The following is a 20152-nucleotide window of genomic DNA, read 5'->3' as shown; positions in this document are numbered from 1 at the left end:
ATAACCTCAGATGGTGACTTTATAGGTTTTGCTTTATCCAAAGCATAATTAGAAAATAAAGGGCAGTTAAGGAGAGAATAATTTCTGTATTTTAAAGTACTTCTCTCAGCTGGGCATAGTGGCCCACACTTGTAATTCCCGCGATTGGGAGGTGGAGACAAGAGGATTACGCAGGTTCAAAGCCAGCCACGCTGGCTTAAGAGACCGTCTCGAAAAATTAAAAAGTATAAAATAGGTCTGGGAGTGTAGCCTGGCGGTAGGCCTTCCAGGAACCCCAGTACCACCAAAAAATAAAAAATAAAAAAATAAATTACCTCTCTCCATTCTCACTGACCCAGCCAGGTGAGGGGAGGGGGAATGTCAAAACTTGATCTTTTATCATACTATTTCTGATACTTATTATAATTCTTTAATTAAGAATGTAAGGAAATGTTTGTTAATTCCAGGCAAGAGAAAGAGCAACGTCAGGCCACACTTTCCATAAAGCAAAAAATGCTACTACCATTTTATAAATTTCCAAGTGGTCCAAAGACATGGTTCTTTTCCCCAGGAGACATTATGGAGGTCTCCCGTCTGCCCCCTCCCAGCTGAGCCTCGTTCTCACCCCCACTTGCCTGCATTTGGCCTGGGAAACCAGTTTTGCCTCAGCAGTCACTCCCTCCTACCATTCTTTCTTAGCCAAAAGTCTTGGTTTTCAAAATTCATTAAATACACTTCCAGCCTGTTCAAGAGTCAGCCTTGCCTATGAACAACTGGCACTCCAGGTAACAGGCTTGTGGGGGGAAAGACGAATTAAGCCAGCAAAATCCCTTATGAGTCATAATGGACTTGAAGGGTGTTTTCCCAGTCTAGCGGTCCTAAAACTAGGGGTAGCCTGGGATATTATAGTGAAAGATCCCCCAAGCCCCCAGCCCTCTAAAGTAAGAGCACCTGACAAAGGGGGCCAGGAGTCTGCATCTGTGAAAAGCATCCCAGAGATAGTTCAGATGCTCTTACCCGGGAGACTAGTATCATAGAAGAAATGTAGCTAACAAATACTTTTGGTCTAATATAACCATGGATATAACCTCAATTGGTGACTTTATAGGTTTTGCTTTATCCAAATAGACATACCATCAACCAAAATGAGGAACAATAACCAAGACATAGTTAGAAAAAAAAAAAGAGGCAGTTAGAATAATTTCTGTATTTCAAAGTCTCTCTTCCCATTCTCACTGACCCAGCCAGGTGAGAGGAGGGGAAATGTCAAAACATTTTGACAGCATTCAAGGGCAGAGGGGATATGCCTGTAAATAGTGGGCCTATCAGTGCAGATCAATTGTGAGCTTTGTCTTCTATAAATATTTCATCCAATATTGAGCCAGATAGTGTCTCTATGCATTTTGGGAAAGAGATAGGATTGCAGCCTTAATGTATTTTTCCTAGATTTGTTTTCTATAAAAAGAATTAAGGATTATAAAACCTCCAACTTTCTGTTGCTTGCAATGTTACTATTGTTTGAAATTTATAAAGTGCTTTCATGACCTGACTATATCAGTTATGCAATCATTTGTTCTATTGCTAAAGACCTACTGAACTATTTTCTGGGAGTTTTATTTGTAGGAAAAGGCATATTCCTGGCATGTAGCCTTAATGGAGGTGCACATAAGACACAAAGTCTTGCCTTGGGAAAATGAACTAAAGACTCAACTACAAAACTTTGTTTCAGACCAGTTAAAATGTAAAATATAGCTACCACTGAGCTTAATTGTACAGTGGTAGTTTCAACTTCTATACCAGGAGACAATTTTCTTGCATTTTCTTGGGATTGGCCTACAGCTACAGCCATATTGGACAGATGTTTTTAACTCTAAATGCAACACAGAATTACCTATCATTTCTTTGCTATGCAGATTGAATATTTTGCATGAACATTCAAAAACGCGTGTTTATAGTTTGAACTTCTCATGTTTATTGTTTTCTACCACCAAATGTACTGTCTACAGATGGAAAACTCAAGAGTCTTTGATGGGTGGTGAGGAATTGCTCAAGAAACAGTTACACAAAGAGAGATGTACTACACATAATGTTGGGAAGGCCTAGATTACAGTTATCAAAATATGTATAGGAGCAATCCTCATCTAAATGAAGTGTTCCAGGAATTCCAAATGATCATAGTCAACAGCTGGTCTTATTTGCAAGACTTGGTCAATGGAAAATACTGCCGCTTTCCTCCCCCTTAAGTTCCCACCTTCTCTATTGCCATCTTTGTGAAGCAGAGTGGCATGTTGCCTCACCACTGCTGCTCTTTATTACCCTCAGATGACAGCGATGAAAGCAAGCAAGGCGATTAAACAGTGTGGCAGCCCATTTTTATGAGTTTACCTTTGAAGGCAACCAAAAGAATCTTAAGAGTGGGTAGAGGGGTTTTAAAACTACAGGGAACTGCTGCAGGGTATTTATTTTTAAAAGCCAATAACTTCCTTTTAATAAGGGTGTATCAATATTGAATAAATGATTACAAAAGAAAATTTATTTTTTTAAAAAGACTGGCATTATTGGAGTTTTGATTTCTCCATAGCTTTTATGAAAAAGTGCTGTCTGAAATTCTTAATGCCGAAAGACTTGGTTTTGTGTTGAGAATTCTGTAAGTAATTCTCAACTGCAAATATGCTATAGATAACAAGTTTAAAGCAACTTTCTAAAGTCTAGTTTTGGAGATCTCAAAATATTAAAACTTTGTCAGAGATAACCAATATATATTAACATATATGTACAGATGCTAACCACTTTTCAGAATATTTGGTTATACATATATGAGGATTACTAACTTTCAGCAAGTTTAAATGTTAAAATTTAGTATTTAGTGATTCAGAAGCCACTTTTGTGTATGTTGTATAACTTGGTGTTGTAATCAATTTTCTGATGAGTCAGTTAATAAGAGCTTAACAACTAACTAAATATAGCATAACAATGTCTGGAAGGGAGAATTTCTCCTCGCATGACCTCAGCTTATACAATTAAGAATACTGGAATAGTAACTAAAATAGGTGAGAAAACTGATATTTTAAATAGATCATTCTATAAAGTACAATCTGAAAGATCTAACTCTATTGGACACCCCCCCCCAAAAAAAAAGGGGTCAGGGAGAATTAAGAGTACTGAAATAGTTTCTGAAATAGGTGAGGAATACTTATCTCTTAAGTGAATCATTCCATGAAGTATACTTTGAATGATCTAACTCTATTGGATAACCCCTCACCCCCCCAAAAAAAAAACCCACAAAAGGGTCAGGGAAATCAGGCCCAATGTGTAATGGACAAAGTACACAAAGTGCCAAAATGAGAGAAACCTTGGCCACGGGACTGAAGAGTCAGATTAGTTCTCTGGCATTCCCAACTAGACACTCTATTCATGCACCACTGTTAAAGGTTTTCAACTCAACATAGGTGGGGCTGTCTCATGAAAACATGTATATGTACCTATGTGTACACATGTACACACACATTTGATTTCTTGTAGGAGAAAGCAACAAAATACAATGTACCCAAATTTTGTTTTTCTAAGTTCACTCTGTAAGTTTAGTAAATTTGAGTACTTATACTTTTGAATCTCAAGGATTTAAACCATCACATACTATGCACTCAATTCCCTCTAGTTCTGTAGATAATATGACATCAATAAGTAGATAAAAAATGCTTTTGAAAAAAAGTTTTTTATTCATTATGCAAAGATAGTATCAGCTATAGGTAAAAGAAACATATTCTAAGTTTAAAATTAATCTTCCATTTTGAAAGGTTCAGGACTTAGTCTTTTTAACATTACTCTTTTAAATATCTCACTCCAACAAAATGCAGACAAGTTTATTTTCTTACTTTTCCTTAAGGTCATATTGGGACAATGAGAGTTAGTTCTTCAGAATTTAGTAAGCTGGAGATTTAATCAAAGAATGATGCATGTAACAATACTACAACAGCAAAAAAAAAAAAATACAAGGAATTTTAAAAGAACAAATTTCAGATTTCTAACTCTGAGATGTAAGAAAACCCTCTTAGGGCACCTTAAATTTAAAAGACCATGACCTTCAGATTCAGAATGAAAATTATTAAGAATCATAAACCATATGGGCACTGGTGATATGGCCCATAGTTATATCAGGTTAGGGATAAGCAGAATCTCTGCATTTTAAGGGAAGGAACAGTTTAATAAAGGCCAGGGAGGTATTTTAAACTCATGTCCATGGCAAGTCAAATGATTCTGATACAACTGCTTCCCTTAGAAACATATTATCACATTGATACCCCTCCAAGGCTTATTAGCCCTCAAACTGTTCATATTGAAATTTGCCTTCATACTATCACTTCTAGGAGTAAATCTCCCAGAAGAATAGGAGTACAGACTGGATACAATGGTTCTGGTGCTCTAGTTGTCTGTCATGTTGCCCAATGTTCAATGAGGACACCAGCTAATCCAGAAATAGATTGTCAATTCTGACTCTAATATATTCTTGAGATGTACTTATGAAACAATTTTTGTGGTTTAGAAATGCCAAAACTACCTACACTTTGACTCTTAAGGACATATTTTACTTTACAAAAGGAAATATAATAGGCTAACAAAAATAAAAATCTACAGCAAATAACTAATATTTTAATGTTTTTATAAAAATAATTCCTTTCAGATACTCTGATTAACTTTTAAGTGACATAAAAAATTTCAGTATTCTTTAATACCAATATTTTGCACAATTTAAGATATAGCCATTAAATTTAGCATTTCAGGAAAAAATTAAAAGAAAAAAAAAGAAGAATGTTAATTCTCTAAGAAGCTATGAACCTAGTAGTTTAGTTTTTGACTTCTTTAAAAAAAAAAATTAGGCCCAGAATTTTAGTTATCCTAATTAGCATCCAAATCAAATTGTGTGTGTGTGTGTGTGTGTGTGTGTGTGTGTGTATTCTAAATAAAGGATAAAACATTTTGAATAAATCTAAGACCCACTGATTCGACTGTTTGTTTAGAATCTGTTTTACTGGGTTTAGATGAGGAAAACTTCAATAAAGTTAACTGTATATTGAGTTCCACTGATTAAAAATGCAGTTTTAAAACTTCTGCTTTTGTGGTAAATTTTTAGATTATATCATAAATTCAAAGCACAATACTGTAAATACTGTACTGTTCATAGGTATTTGTTGGAGATGTGAATGCTTGTATTCAAAGTATTTAAATTCTGACCTTTCAAAATAGGCTTTTAAAAACTATTGTTTGAAAATTAGTATTTGCTTTTAGACTCTTAAAATGCCAGTTCCAATAAAAAAAATCCTAACAGATATATCCTAAAAGCTATTCCTGACAACTATTTTGCAATTTCAAAATTATTTTTTACTTCCAATTATTTTACTTTCAATTATATACTGAATATAGAACAGTTTCTAAATAAACATCTAGGAACAGTTTCAATGTAAAATAAAACTAAAATAATCTACTATAACATGTAGAGAAAGTCTGAATGCGATTTATCAAAATTTAGAATTAAGTTTCTATAATAGTGAACAACTTTCAGTCTCTTTGTAATATAAAGCCAGCAATTTCTCTGAGACTAGAAAGTTAGCAGAGAGGATCAAACAGATTTAAGCATTGTCCGACTTCTTCTAAAGTGATGCACTCTTTTATCCTACAAAAAACAGAAACAGTATTTACTTCACTGAAAGTTCCCCCTTACCACTACTGACCTAAGAGAGTTGAAAAATACCTAAAATACATTTATTTTAGGCTTATGTACTATAAATAATGATAAAAGGTGATCCTTTTGGAGACACATTCCTGAATTTTGCAATTATAAATGTACTAATATTGGCTAGTTTTACTAAGCAGTTTAGTTAAAACAGAAATCCCAGTAACTTTAGAAATAAGTTTTCTTTAAACAATTATCATTCTAGGTACTTCTTACTGACTTTTCAGTGGTATCACAGGCCAGCTGGTGGAAAGGGCATATAATAATGCCTAAAAGTATTGCTTGAGAACAGCACTCCATCTCAACCTGAAATCCCATATTTTTAGGCTAAAATATCTAAATTTTTAGTATACTTAAAGGCATACCCTTTACCTATGAAGATAAATAATTCTTTAGAAAATGAAGGGAAAAACTGCAACAGCTGCTGTCCTCTCAGAGAATTGGTTCCAGAAACCCCTATACCAACAAAATCTGAGGATGTTCAGGTATTATATAAAATGGCACTGTATTTGTTTATAACCTGAGTAGTTCTATACTATAATATAGCACATATTATATTATCCTATATTTTTTCTTTTATTTGTAGTATTATGGATAAAACACAAAGCAAACATTCTAATGAGCTACATCCCCGCTCCATCCTGCATGTTTTAAATAATATCTAAGTTACTTATACTAACATAAGAATTATAGAAACAGTAAACTATATGGTTAAGGAAATAATTACAAGGAAAAGTTCGTACATGTTGAATACAATTAAAAAACTGTATAAATAATTGGTTGAATCTGAGGGTATGGATTCTATGGATACAGAAGACTGACTTGTACAAGCAATTTTTAAAAATCTGTGTTGCCTACAGAGATGTAAATATAAGTAAGTGAGGCCTTAAAAATTGTAATGGGGCCGAGTAAACCAGTAATACAATAGTATTTTCTCTCTACAATAATTAGCTCAACTGTGCCCTTCACCGAGGGATTAGATTCAGTTGTCATATAACGTGATGTGACCTGTCATCAGGGTAGTATCCTTTTTAGGTTAAAAACTACAAAAATGCTCACAAACTCATATATATCCGTAAGTCAGATAGTAAACATATAATTATGAAGTGGCTGGAACTAAGACAAAAAAGTAGAATTTAACATGAAAATAGATGCATTCAAATATCTGGATGCATTCAATTTCAATCAAAACAACATTTAGTCAACTAAAATAAATCTAGATGTTAGACAACTACAGTTGGCCAACTTCTGACTCAGCTCAGAGAAACAGAAATCTTTGGAGTTCAAAGGGAGGCTTTTGTATAATACCAGGTGAAAACTCAAATGTAAAGACTATTTTCTGTTTTCACACAAACTATTTAAGTACTATCAATTAAGCATTTAGAACTTTGAACAAGGTAAGCTGTCATATAACCTCAATATTTTCCATGTTGCACATTTCAGTGTTGTACTGTCTCGGTGAAATGAAGCAACAAATGAACAACATCTTTAAATGAGTATGTTTACTCCCTTTATAAAAATGTCAATTTAATTCTTCCATGGCTCGGCTCTTCTGTAATATAGGAGGTCCTTGGTATACTCATTAAAAAGGCTTTTTAAGGCTCATCATCCTATGTCCATTTGTAGATGAAACAAAGCTATTCTTGTTTAAAGACACAAAGTGATAGCTTAAAACTTCCCTTTGAGCCAGGCATGGCGGTGCACACTTGTAATCCCAGCATTCCAGAGGCTGAGACCGGAGGATTGCAGTTCGTGGACAACCTCAACTACTTAGTGAGGACCTCTGCAACTCAGTGAGACCCAGTTTCAAAATAAAGAATAAAAAAAAATAGGGCAGGGGGTGTACTCAGGTGTCGAATGACCCTGGGTTCTATCCCCAGACCCGCAAAAAACAAAAAACCCCACAAAAAAACAGAAAAAAACCTTCCCTTTGCATATAAAATGATATATCTATTTTGGACAAATTCTGGCATTTCTTCAAAGGTTAAAAATTGTCATTATATGACACAACAATTCCATTTCTAGAAATATATTCAATAGAAACGAAAGTGTACGTCCAGTAAGTTGTACATGAATGTTCACATAGAATTATCAACAACAGCCAATAAGTAAAAATAATTCAAATGTTTATCAACTGAATGGATAAATAAAATGTGTCTGTTATAAAATAAAAGGAAATTAAATTCTTCTTTTATTTTTTTGGTGGTAGTAGAGGTGGAACCCAGAGGCTTTCTATCTCTGGGCTATACTCCCAGACCTATTTTGTATTTTATTTGGAAACAGGGTCTAAGTTGCTGAGAGCCTCACTAAGTAGCTGAGGCTGGCTTCGAACCTGTGCGATCCTCCTGTCTCAGCCTTCCAAGTGCTAGGATTACATGCGTGCGTCACCACGCCCGGCAGGAAAATTAAATTCTAATTCATGCCATAACACTGATGAACCTTGAAAATATGCTAAGTGAAAGATGATACTCACGAAGGGCCACACATTCTATGATTCTATTTATAAAATGTCTAGAATAGTAAAACCCTTAGAAAAAGTATATAATTTGTTGCCTAAGTTTTGAAGCATTAGTAGGAAATGGGGAGTGATTGCTAATGGGTAGAAGCTTTATCTTGGGGTTAATTAAGATACTTTAAACTCAATAATAGCCGGGTGTGGTGGCGCATGCTTGTAATCCCCTCACTTGGGAGGCAGAGACAGGAGGATCGTGCAGGTTTAAAGCCAGCCATGCTGGCTTAAGAGACCCTGTTTCCAAATAAAAATATAAAATAGGCCTGGGAGTGTAGCCCAGAGGTAGAAGGGCTTCCGGGAACCCCAGTACCACTAAAAACACATACACACACACACAAACTCAATAATGGTCATGGTTGTATAATTCTGTAGAAAGTGTATGGTGTACAAATTATATAATCTCTATAAATCTACTATTAAAAAAATCTTCCCTTACCAAACACAATATTCCTCCACAGTGGAATAACCAGTTACCTCTTTTTCATATTCATAGACTCAGAATACTAAAGGGATTCTAGGTTATTTAGTCTTAATCCCTTTAGTATTTAACCTTGGGCATCCTCATTTAGACTTGTAAACAAGAGGCTGGTAATATAGTTCAGTGGTAGAAAATATGATTAGCATATGTGAGGCTGAGTCTGATTCACAGCATCCTTGCACCCAAAAATGTAGTTTTAGTAAGATTTAAGTGATGTCTCAAAGGTTGATTTGAAACTTATTAGAAACTAAATATATATATATATTTTGGTGGTACTGGGGTTCCTGGAAGCCCTTCTATCTCCGGGCTTCACTCCCAGACCTATTTTTACATTTTTATTTGGAAACAGGGTCTCCTAAGCCAGCGCGCGCGACTGGCTTCGAACCTGCGCGATCCTCCTGTCTCTGCCTCCCAAGTGCGGGGATTACAAGCGTGCGCCACCACGCCCGGCGAAACTAAATATTTCTTAATTTAAAAAATCTACAGTAACCAGTGAGGTGCTAAGACAGGAGGATGATGGCAGGTATGAGGCTAGCCTCGGCAATTTAGTGAGACCCTCAGCAACTCAGAGCCTGTTTCAAAATAAAAAAAATAACGCCAGGGGTATATCTCAGAGGTAGAATGCCTCTGAGTTAAATCCCCAGTACCAAAACAAAAAACATACATTGTCTTCCATTTTAACAACTCTGAACCAACTTCATTTTCTTTCTATTCAGTTCCTTTTAAAACTCTCAACTTTACTTCTTTTTCTTCTCTACATTGTTCAAGTCTGTCATCTGAATGGTCCATTTCCTTTGTTCTCTTTAATTCAATATTGGTGTATTAAGTTCAGCTTTATAAAATTTTCTTTTATTACTCAGTCAAGCCAATGTTTTCTGTAATGATTCTCCCTCCCTCTCTCTCTCCACTCCCAGACCTAATTTTACATTTTTTTTTTTTAATTTGGAAACAGAACTTGCACAATCCTCCTGTCTTTGCCTCCCAAGCGCGGGGATTACAAGCGTGCACCACCATGCCCAGCCTCTCACAAACTCTTTAAATTAGAAGTTTCTGCTAAATTTATTCCTTAAAGATGAACTATACTTTATTAAGGTATCAGTGTCATAAAACACACTGCCAGGTAAAATCCACTCAGTGATTTACTAGATTATACTCAAAAGACACTTCATTTAAATGCTTTAAGTAATCTCAAAGTATGCACACCCCTGTGAAACAGACTCTCTGAAATTAACGGCAACTTTCTGGTTAACAGCAGGATTTGACAAAAGAGTCCCTTTTGAAATTAAATTTCCAAACTGTTTTAACTTCTGAATAAAAACTTCCTCCTGCTGAGGACAGATGCTTTGGCAAGACTGACAGGTTCTCTAGCTAACAAATTCTGCATATATGCATTTCCTGGCTTTTGGAGCCCCCTGAAAATGAAGATTTGACACAGAAAAAGGCTCCTCTATTTTCTGCAAAGCTGGCTTTGAATAAGTCTGTTTTCCTTGCCAATCTACTTCCCAAATTTTTGTGAAGCAAGATGAACAGTAAATCAATTCCCCATGGTAACAATAGGAAAAACCACAATAAAAATATGCATCAAAGCTAACATATGTACTTTTTATCCTGCGTACCATTCCTTTCATACCTTGAAGTAGTCATCCTGAGTAACAACAGAGTTTCTCAGTCTGTTCTCTGGGTACAGACAAGATACCACTGTCTGTATGCTTCGGTCCACAGATTTCTGAAACAGAATTTTTCAATAAAGGATACTCTTACAGTTAATCATTTTTTTTTGAAAGTTTAGTGAACAAGAACATTTATTTCTAAAAAGTTCTTATGTGAGTCATAATTCTTACAACATATTACTTAGTTTTCTCTCAAATTAAATATTTTGGAATCTTATTGACATAATACTGGTTTTAAAAGCTAAATTTATTTAAACCATTTAATATTCTGCTTAAAGATATTTACTCTTATTAGATAAAAATAGGACACTCTTATTAAATGTTTCAAACAACATATTCATAACAAAAACCTGACTTAATATAATTGTACTGTAAGCTCTTATGATTTTTTTTCAAACTTTAAAATTGTGTACCAAGCCGGGCGTGGTGGCGCACGCTTGTAATCCCCGCGCTTGGGAGGCAGAGACAGGAGGATCGCGCAGGTTCGAAGCTAGCCCCGCGCGCTGGCTTAGGAGACCCTGTTTCCAAATAAAAATGCAAGAATAGGTCTGGGAGTGTAGCCCGGAGGTAGAAGGGCTTCCAGGAACCCCAGTACCACCAAAAAAAAAAAAAAAATTGTGTACCAAATCAGGGAATTTTTTCACTCTATGGTTCAGTAGTTAACATTTTTTTTTCACCAAGAAACAAATGGATAAAGGATTCCTACAATGCAATCATTCAGAGTTATGAATATCCCCAGTACATCAGCTACTTCCACACTTCCATTCAACAACATGTTAGAAGAGTGAGAGTACTGTTGTTATAGGTATCCCCACCTAAGAATTAAGATCAGAAACTGCCTACTTCAAATATCTGAATAATTACTACAATTCTACCACTCTTGAGAGTTGTCATATAAAATGTTATGAAGAGAATATCACAATGTGTTTTACTATTTATTAGCTAAGTAAATATTTAACGTTGTTTGTAAAAGACTAGATAAAATTCACACTAATTCCTTTTATAAAGAGTAAAGTTCTTGCAGAAACCTGCCTGTTGCATTCTACAAAATCATATTAGTAACAATATTTGGTAAAGTATGATTTTTAAAAACCCAAAAAATAATATTAGGAGAGGAAAGGACTGCTGAGTCAGAAATGGTATGTATACATTGTATACATTGAAAGTTTGTGGATGTCTAAAATTCATTAGCACTGCATTAATTGCTGAATATTACTCATTTACTTAAACTCTGAAGTTTATGGCCTCTGTATTTAAATATGGGCAAAGATGCCTGATTCTCAAAGGGCCATTATTAAAACTTGAGAAAATAAATAAAAAATACAAGTATCACTGAACAAAATTAGGTGTTTGCCTTTTGTGGGGCATTTCCAGAGGATGGAGTAGCTTCATGAACTGCGCATTCATTTTGCAAAACTTCAGTTCCTGGATCAACTTCATTACAGTGGTAGTTAACAGCTGTATAAGCCTACATTTATAAGGATAAAAATGCAATTAAAAAGATATACTTGTAAGCAATCTATTATCCCAAATGATGTAGGATATGGTGACATTCAGTTATTTTATTTTAGAAATTTTGCTGAATAAGCTGAAATGCAGTAATATAATCATTTAAAATTTTCTTATGTCAATGTAATCATAATTAGAAGGAATATGATAAAAGGAAACTAATATGCAGTAAAAGTGTGCCTGAGAATTTTAACACTTAATATAACCTCCAAATATCCAATCCTGATAAAAGATGGAAGGTAACAAAAGCCCCAGGTGTTTGAGAGGCAGCACTCCTTTTATTTTATTCCTTTTCTTACTTTGTATCGACATAAAAGCATTTGTTTATTTTCAACACATTTTTATAAACAGCAAAACTAGGGACACAGTCTAGGCAGATTAAATGTTAATTCTAAATCCATATTAATACTTTCTTGAAATTGAGCACTTCTTGGCTACAGAATGGCCAATTGCTTACACATACAAAATTACAACCTGAGAAACAAAAAGCAGTTTCTCCTGTGAAAGTAATAACTGGGCCAACAACAAAAAAAAAAAGGTAAAAATCATTTTATGGGTGTGGTAGTGTACACCTATAATCTCAATACTCAGGAGGTTGAAATAGGAGAATTGTAGGTTCAAAACCAGCCTTTATCAACTTAGCAAGACTCTCAGCAACCTAGTGAGAACCCTGTTCCAAACAAACAACCAACCCCAAAAAAATTTTTAAAAAGGGTTGGGTGTATACCTCAGAGATAAAATGTCTCTGGGTTCAACCCCAGTACCACAGAAAACAAAAAAACCTTACAGACATACATGATACAAAAAGGTCAGGAAATCTATAATAAATTAAATTTAAAAGAAAATACTTTAAAATTAAGACTAGAAAGTAAATGTTTGAATAATTCATTTTACCGGAGGTATAACATAACTCCTTTGTTCTCCAGCAGGCCACTGTGGTGGCATCTTAAAAAAAAGAAACAAAATTATTCAACCATTCCTATACATTTTTACAAAGACAGATGATATACAATGTCGAAGTATTTATCATACTGGCTCCTTTGTTATTGTAATAAAATACAAAATAGAGCCAAGAAATACTTATGTTTCTAATGCTTAAAGTTCATTTTGTTATGCCCACATATAAAACCCACCTTAACCTCAAATTTTCTGGAGCTAGCATTGAGGAAAACTCAAAGATTCTTTTGAAATTATTATCATAGGTTAGATCATGGATAATAAATATGGCTATAATATATGGAAACATATTCAGAAAACTACTATTTCATAGCAGCCAGTGAAAATAAATACTATCAAATATAATTACAATTCTGTACTTTTAAGAATTGGGTAATAATTTTAACCTATGTGCCTAGAAAAATTTATAAAGGTCATCCTGGATGTTTCAGCTATTTGACAGCAATGATAGAAAAATACATGTTGAAATAAAATAGGAAATGCCAAATCTTAGAAAATTTCTACAGAAAAGTTCTTTCTTAGTCAAAGTACCAGCCAGGCATGGTGGCCTTGCTTGCAGTCCCAGTACTCAGGAAACTGAAACAAGAACAACACAAGTTTCACTCAGCAACTTAGTGAAACTCTTTAAAATTAAAAAATATAAACAGCTAAGAGTATAGCTCAGAGATAGAAACTTCTGGGTTCAATCCCCAGCATACCACACACACACAAAATATCATTCCATTATTTCTAAATAATACAGAAATAACCTTAAGATATCATAGTCTTAATTCTAGACTAATTATATTTTTCTTTAATGTTAGGCTCACTTAACTGGGTTAAACAACATACAATTTGGAAACACTTATATAAATATTGAAGGTCACAACAATATTCCAAATTACCTGATAATTATAAACAGGGAGCTGATATCCAGTTATGACCTGAACTGGTGAACTGGGATATGGAGGATAAGCCTGAAAATAAATTTTAGAGAAAAAATGAAGAAGGCATATTATCTAAAATATTAGAAGAAATATAATTCTCAATATAACAAAATATAAAGATTAATATATGTTTTTATTTTGGGGGGGGTGGTACTGGGGTTCCTGGAAACCCTTCTACTTCTGGGCTTCACTCCCAGACCTATTTTATATTTTTATTTGGAAACAGAGTCTCTTAAGCCAGAGAGGCTGGCTTTGAACCAGCGCTATTCCCTCCTGTCTCCGCCTCCCAAGCATGGGGATTACAAGCATGTGCCACCATGCCCAGCCTAATAAAATTTTTTTTTGTGGTACTAGGGGTGGAACTCAGGTTTTCTACCTCTGGGCTATACTCCCAAACCTATTTTTTGTATTTTATTTGGAAACAGGGTCTCATTAAGTTGCTGAGAGCCTAAGTAGCTGAGGCTGGCATCGAACCTGTGTGATTCTCCTGTCTCAACCTCTCAAGCACGGGGATTATAAGTGTGCACCACCATGCCTGGCTAAATTTGTTTTTCTATAACAAAAATGCAAGATTATATATCAATGACTAGCTTTATGAAGATGATAATATTCTTCTACAAGTATTAGACTTTTTTTTAGCCTGGTGTGGTGGTGCGTGTTTGTAATCCCAGCATTCGGGAAGCTGAGACTGGAGGATCGCGGTTCACAGGCAGCCTCAGCTACTTAGTGAGGTTCTTTGCAACTCAGTGAGACCCTGTTTCAAAATAAAAAATAAAAATTAGGGCTGGGGGGTGTAGCCTGGAGGTAGAATGCCCCTGGCTTCCACCCCCAGTACCGCAAAAAATAAAAACAAATATTAGCCTTTTCTGCTGGGAGAAGGAAGGGATAAATTGACAAGGAGAATGATTTTGCAAGCCTCCATTTACCTTATTTGTATATTTATTCCCACCCAGAAAGATATCCTTATCCAGGCAATAAGGCTTCCTTAGGACACATTTTCGAGTAAGTTAATATATTGGGTATTGCAATATTAAGAATATTTTATGCTATTTTGCTATTTCACTTCTAAAAATTAAGGGCAGAATAATCCAAAACTAAAAAAGAACAGTATAATGTCCTACATGCTTTGGTATTTATTGACTGGAAACATTTAAGTAGTAGCAAACATGAATACTTAGAATCATAAGGGTTCATAGTAAATGAGCCCTTGCCTATTACATACAAAGCCCAGGTGTGATTTCTAGCAGGACCAAAAATAAAGAGAAAAAGTAGAGCTTTTCTTATATATCATGTTAAGAGTAATAAACATAAAAATATATATCCTACATTTCAGGTAAATGGAAAATATAAGAAATATTGTGAAACTATTTTACTATTACTTATTCTTTTTCTATCAAAGAAAATAAAATTAAGAAGGAAACAGAAAGTTATTTATCATTAATAGCCAATAGTGTCAAGTTCTACCAATAGTTTATAGCTCTAGTAAAATATATCAGAAATCTACCCACTCCAGAACTAGAATTAGGTCCAGAAGTCAGCAGCCTATGTAAGAAGGCATCTGGAAATTATTGACAAAGAACAACTAGAATCAATAATCTCAGAAAATAAAGTAGGCAGACACAAAAAATAAGCTGTCTTAGAATATTTTAGGAGTTATCATATGAGAAAAAACGATTCATTCTGTGAGGCTATGGAGGTTCTTGTATGCACATAGGAGTAAATTTTAGCTAAGTAACATGTCTTCTATTACTCAAAGTATTCTAATAGGGACTGGATTATCATATATTGAATTATCATATATTACAGAAACTATGAATATGATTTCAGAGGGTAAGAAGACTATAATAAATCAGAGAACAGTAATGCAAGCAATTCTTACCTGAACATACTGGGTTATAGGATTCATCATGGTTGGAGGCTGCATGTAGGTTTCAGTGTTTGGATTGCTCCAAACACTCTGAAATTGTGGTGGAGGAGGAGGATTAAAAATCAGAGGACGTGGCTGCACATGATAAGAACCTTTTACAAATTAATAAAGAAAAGAAAACTTATTTTTAGTTCTCTGAAAACTCAAGGATGTTTCATTAAGAACAGTTTCATTTTTTACTCACATAAATTTTGTTTCCTGATTGCAGGGCCCAGTTTCAGCTTTTTACCATGGAAATTTATCTGTGACTAGAAAGAAAACAGTAACAAAACTATAGTTTTTAAGGTTTTATTTTCAAGGGTTGGGCAATACCTCAGGTCCTTCAATGTTCCTATTATTAGGTAAGATCAATGATACATATACATCAAATAAATATTTGTCCTCTTAAAGCTCTTATCAAAATGTAAAATGGTCAAAATCCTTTAACCCTATTCCTTATCCTTCTTTTCCCTAGTTCATGAAACTAGATGCCCAAAAGTGAATAGGTTATGACAATGGAAGATTACTCTAAGTTTTGATTTCAAATAGGAATAGAAGTATATTTTTTCTCTATTTTATATGAATGAGTATATTCAGGGACTCAACCTTGAATATGGCATCAATAAGCGAAATAAGAGTTTTCCATATGACCATTACTTACTTCTACTATCTTCTGCACATCCACGTCATTATAAAAGGAAACAAATCCATAGCTAGAAAGATAAAATATAAAATCATCACAATACAGTATGATTTAGAACTTCTAGTATTCTGTGAAATTATAAAAATTATAAGTGATGAAGAACATATTGTGATTTTTGATATATATATATATATATATATATATATATATATATATATATATATATAATAGGTTCCCTAAAATACCACTACTTTTTATTTTTTTTAACCTGATGTTAGGATGTGTTACTATTAAGATGGAAACCTCACTTATTAACAAAGTTATATCTATGAACCTGAATTAACTTATAATCCAAGGCAAGATAGTTAAAATTTAAAATGCTATGAGATGTGTAAAAAAAATTATTTTTTTAATTTAAAATTTTTTTTATTGCTATACATCTTTTTTTCCCCCCCGTACTGAGGATGAAACCCAAGGACAATGGACCTCTGAGCTACACCTGTAGTCCTAATTTTAGTATTTTTATTTTTTGAAACAGGGTCTCAATGAGTTGCAAAGGACCTCGCTCAGTAGCTGAGGCTGTCCACAAACCGCGATCCTCCTATCTCCGCCTCCAGAATGCTGAGATTACAAGTGTGTGCCACCATGCTCGGCCTGTACATACATCTTAATGAATACATGCATACATCACTCTTTTAGCCCTTATCCAGATACCACCCCATTCCCTCCTTCTCATGTTTGATTTAGTGATTGCCTTTAATATGCTTGTAAATGTAAATCATGTACATTAAGTAATTTCCCTCTTATTTTGAAACAGGGTCTCACTAAGTTGCAAAGGGTCTAAGTAGCTGAGGCTTTCTGAGAACCTGGATCCTCCTGTCTTAGCCTCCCAAGTACAAGGATTACAAGCATGCACTACCATACCCAGCTACTTTTTTTTTTTTTTTTTTTGGAAACAGGTTTCTCACTAGGGAGATGAGAGTCCACTACTTGCTAAAGCTATCCTCAAACCTGTGATCCTCCTGTCTCAGCCTCTCAAGTACTGGGATTAAGGCACCATGGCTGGCTTCAGAATACCAGTTCTGAAGTCCTCAATACTCTTAGATGCTAAGAGTACAGTTATTTTTGATACATAGAATGAACATATATTTTACTCACCCTTTGGACACACCAGTTCGATCTGTAATTATCTTCACTTCTTTCACTGAACCATATCTAGCAAAGAAACTTCTGATTTCATTTTCATCCATCTACAGAAAAGAATTTAAATTTAAGAATAAAAAATTAGCATTTAGGATTTTTAATTCTACTGTAAAAAGGGGATTTGATGCAAATATATCTCCCTATAGTATCCCAAAATGCCTATGTCTCTTCGTCAAATATTTTTAGTTCCATGGATTAAATAAAAGCCAATTAAAAACTGCATTAAGTACAAAAATGATGTCTGCAACAGGGCCCAAATACAATTAACTACTCACAACATATTTATAAGTGTAAAAAAATTTGAATACAGTACCCTAACATCAATTCCACCAACAAAAACGGTGTTTGGCATGATTTTGCCTTCTGGTAAAACATAGCCTTGGTTGGTGGTAGCTGATGAAGACTGGGTGCTGGCCTCTCTGGAAATGGTTGAGTTTGGAGTCTCAGAATTTGCAGCAGACTGTAATTTGGAAAGCAAAACATCATACATAATTAGGTACACAGACAAAAACCATATACAATGTGAAACAATTGTATTTAAATTACTTTCATTGTAAATTAGATACCAATAGCTTAGTTCAGGCTCAGGACTTTTTGGAATAGAGCAGCATAAAAATTTAACAAGAAAATACAGACTTTTCTTAAATCCATTGTTACTCATTACGATCATTTGTACAATGCTATGGTATAATACTAGTTTTATATTTTATAAAATTGTATAAATTGTTAAAAAATACATTAATAAAAAACACAGTAAATCTTAAAAAAAAACACAAAGTAAACAAAAAAGCTATATTAAAAGATAACATCAAGCCTGGTGTGGTGGCAGATGCTTTTAATCCCGGTGCTTGGGAAGCAGAGACAGGAGGATCCTGCAGGTTCAGAGCCAGCCACACACTGACTTAAGAAACCCTGTTTCCAAAAAAAAAGTATAAAATAGGTCTGGGAGTGTAGCCTGGAGGTAGAAGGGTTTCCAGAAACCCAAGTACCACAAAAAAACAAAAAACAAACAACAAACAATAACAAAAACTATCAAGAGCCAGGCACAGTGATGCATGTACACTTTTAATTCTAGTACTTGGGAGGCTGAGACAGGAGGATCTTTTGGAGGACAGCCTCAACTACTTAGTGAAGCCCTGTGCAACTTAAGTGAGACCTTGTTTCAAAATAAAGAATAAAAAATAGGGCTGGGAGGTAGACTGGAGGTAGAATGCCCTGGGCTCCATGGGTTGTTTCACTTTTCTATCCAGCAGAATTAACATAAAATTTTCAACTGTAACATTCTTTTAAAATAACATTATTTTTTCTTGAATAATACCAAATCAGTCTCACTGATAATTCTAATTTTCAGTGGGCCAAAAGATATAGAAGGTAACATCTTTACTTTCAGGTAAAGAAACCTACATATACAGATAGCCCATTATTTTTCTACATTCTGATGAGATCTGATTTTAGTATCGTTATAATAAACTCTAAGGTTAAATAGTTTTTAAAGCAGAATTTGATGATACTATATATACTGGAGAAGAAAAATAGCACAGTGAAATAAAAACTGATTTTGATTTAGTCAGAATATCTAGATTCATGTCCTTTACTAGGTTATAAGCCACTTACTTGCCAGCTATGTTATCTCTAGGAAAATTTGAGAATGAAATGAGCTAACATCTGTGAATTCATTTTGTAAAATATAAAGTGGTATGCCAGTATAATTTAGTATTCTGTTATTTAAATTTATTTCCAATAGGTTTTTTTCAAAAGTTTCTCTCCTAGCCAGGCGTGGTGCCCCACGCTCCTAATCCCCGCACTTGGGAGGCGGAGACAGGAGGATCGCGCAGGTTCGAAGCCAGCCGCGAGGGCTTAAGAGACCCTGTTTCCAAATAAAAAAAATGTATAAAATAGGTAAATAGGTCTCGGAGTGTAGCCCGGAGGTAGAAGGGTTTCCAGGAACCCAAGCACCACAAAAAAAAAAAAAAAAGTTTCTCTCCCAGTTTTACTAGTTTAGATGACTTTTTCTTTTTTCATTTAGTACTGGGGATTGAACCCAGGGGCATTCTACCTGCGTTACATCCCTGTCCTTTTAATTTTGAAGCAGGGTTTTGCTAAATTGCTAAGTCTGGCCTCAAACTTGCAATCCTGTCTCCAAAGTACTGATAATAAAGAGGCGTGTTATCATTCCTGGCCATATAACTTATTTTATAGGTACTTTATTAACAACTAATTGAAACATTATTAGAAAATACTTTGAAGCCAGGCATGGTGGTGTATACTTGTAATCTCAGCATTCAGTAGGCTGAGACCAGAGGATTGTAGTTGTTGACTTAGGGAGGCCCTTTGCAAGTCAGTGAGAGGCCCTGTTTTCAAAAATAAAACTAAAAATTAAGGCTGGGGTGTAGCTCAGAGGTACAATGTCCCTGGGTTCCATTCCCAGTACCTCCAAGAAAAGAAAAAGAAAGAAAAATACTTTAAGACATCCACCCATTTGGAACCCATCTATGAAGTAAACTGATTATAACAATATTTTCTAGGGACTTTATTACAAATAATTGAAGCTTAAGAAAACTACTTTATGAACACATTCATTTGAAATTCATTTATGAAGTAAATTCACTGTAAGAGGTTAATACTAAAGGCTGTGAGA

The 20152-nt window shown here is 34.5% G+C and overlaps 1 protein-coding gene across 1 annotated transcript in view; it reads right to left on the bottom strand.

Moving 5' to 3' along the window:
• Window positions 1–5596: 5596 nt before the first annotated feature.
• DAZL (deleted in azoospermia like) overlaps window positions 5597–20152 on the bottom strand; it is a gene marked incomplete at both ends in the record, with an annotated part of 53214 nt that continues 38658 nt past the window's right edge. The window contains 10 exons of the mRNA XM_080715367.1: window positions 5597–5650; window positions 10331–10426; window positions 11725–11838; window positions 12774–12824; window positions 13721–13792; window positions 15642–15781; window positions 15874–15937; window positions 16330–16381; window positions 17470–17561; window positions 17828–17974. Coding sequence (XP_080571493.1) covers window positions 5597–5650; window positions 10331–10426; window positions 11725–11838; window positions 12774–12824; window positions 13721–13792; window positions 15642–15781; window positions 15874–15937; window positions 16330–16381; window positions 17470–17561; window positions 17828–17974 — 882 coding nt within the window. The remainder of the gene's footprint in view (window positions 5651–10330; window positions 10427–11724; window positions 11839–12773; window positions 12825–13720; window positions 13793–15641; window positions 15782–15873; window positions 15938–16329; window positions 16382–17469; window positions 17562–17827; window positions 17975–20152) is intronic.

Source organism: Muscardinus avellanarius, assembly GCF_963383645.1.
Source record: "Muscardinus avellanarius genome assembly, chromosome: 18".
Classification (NCBI taxonomy): domain Eukaryota; kingdom Metazoa; phylum Chordata; class Mammalia; order Rodentia; family Gliridae; genus Muscardinus; species Muscardinus avellanarius.
Note: the sequence above shows the minus strand (reverse complement) of the source record. Positions and strands in the feature narration are given on the sequence as shown.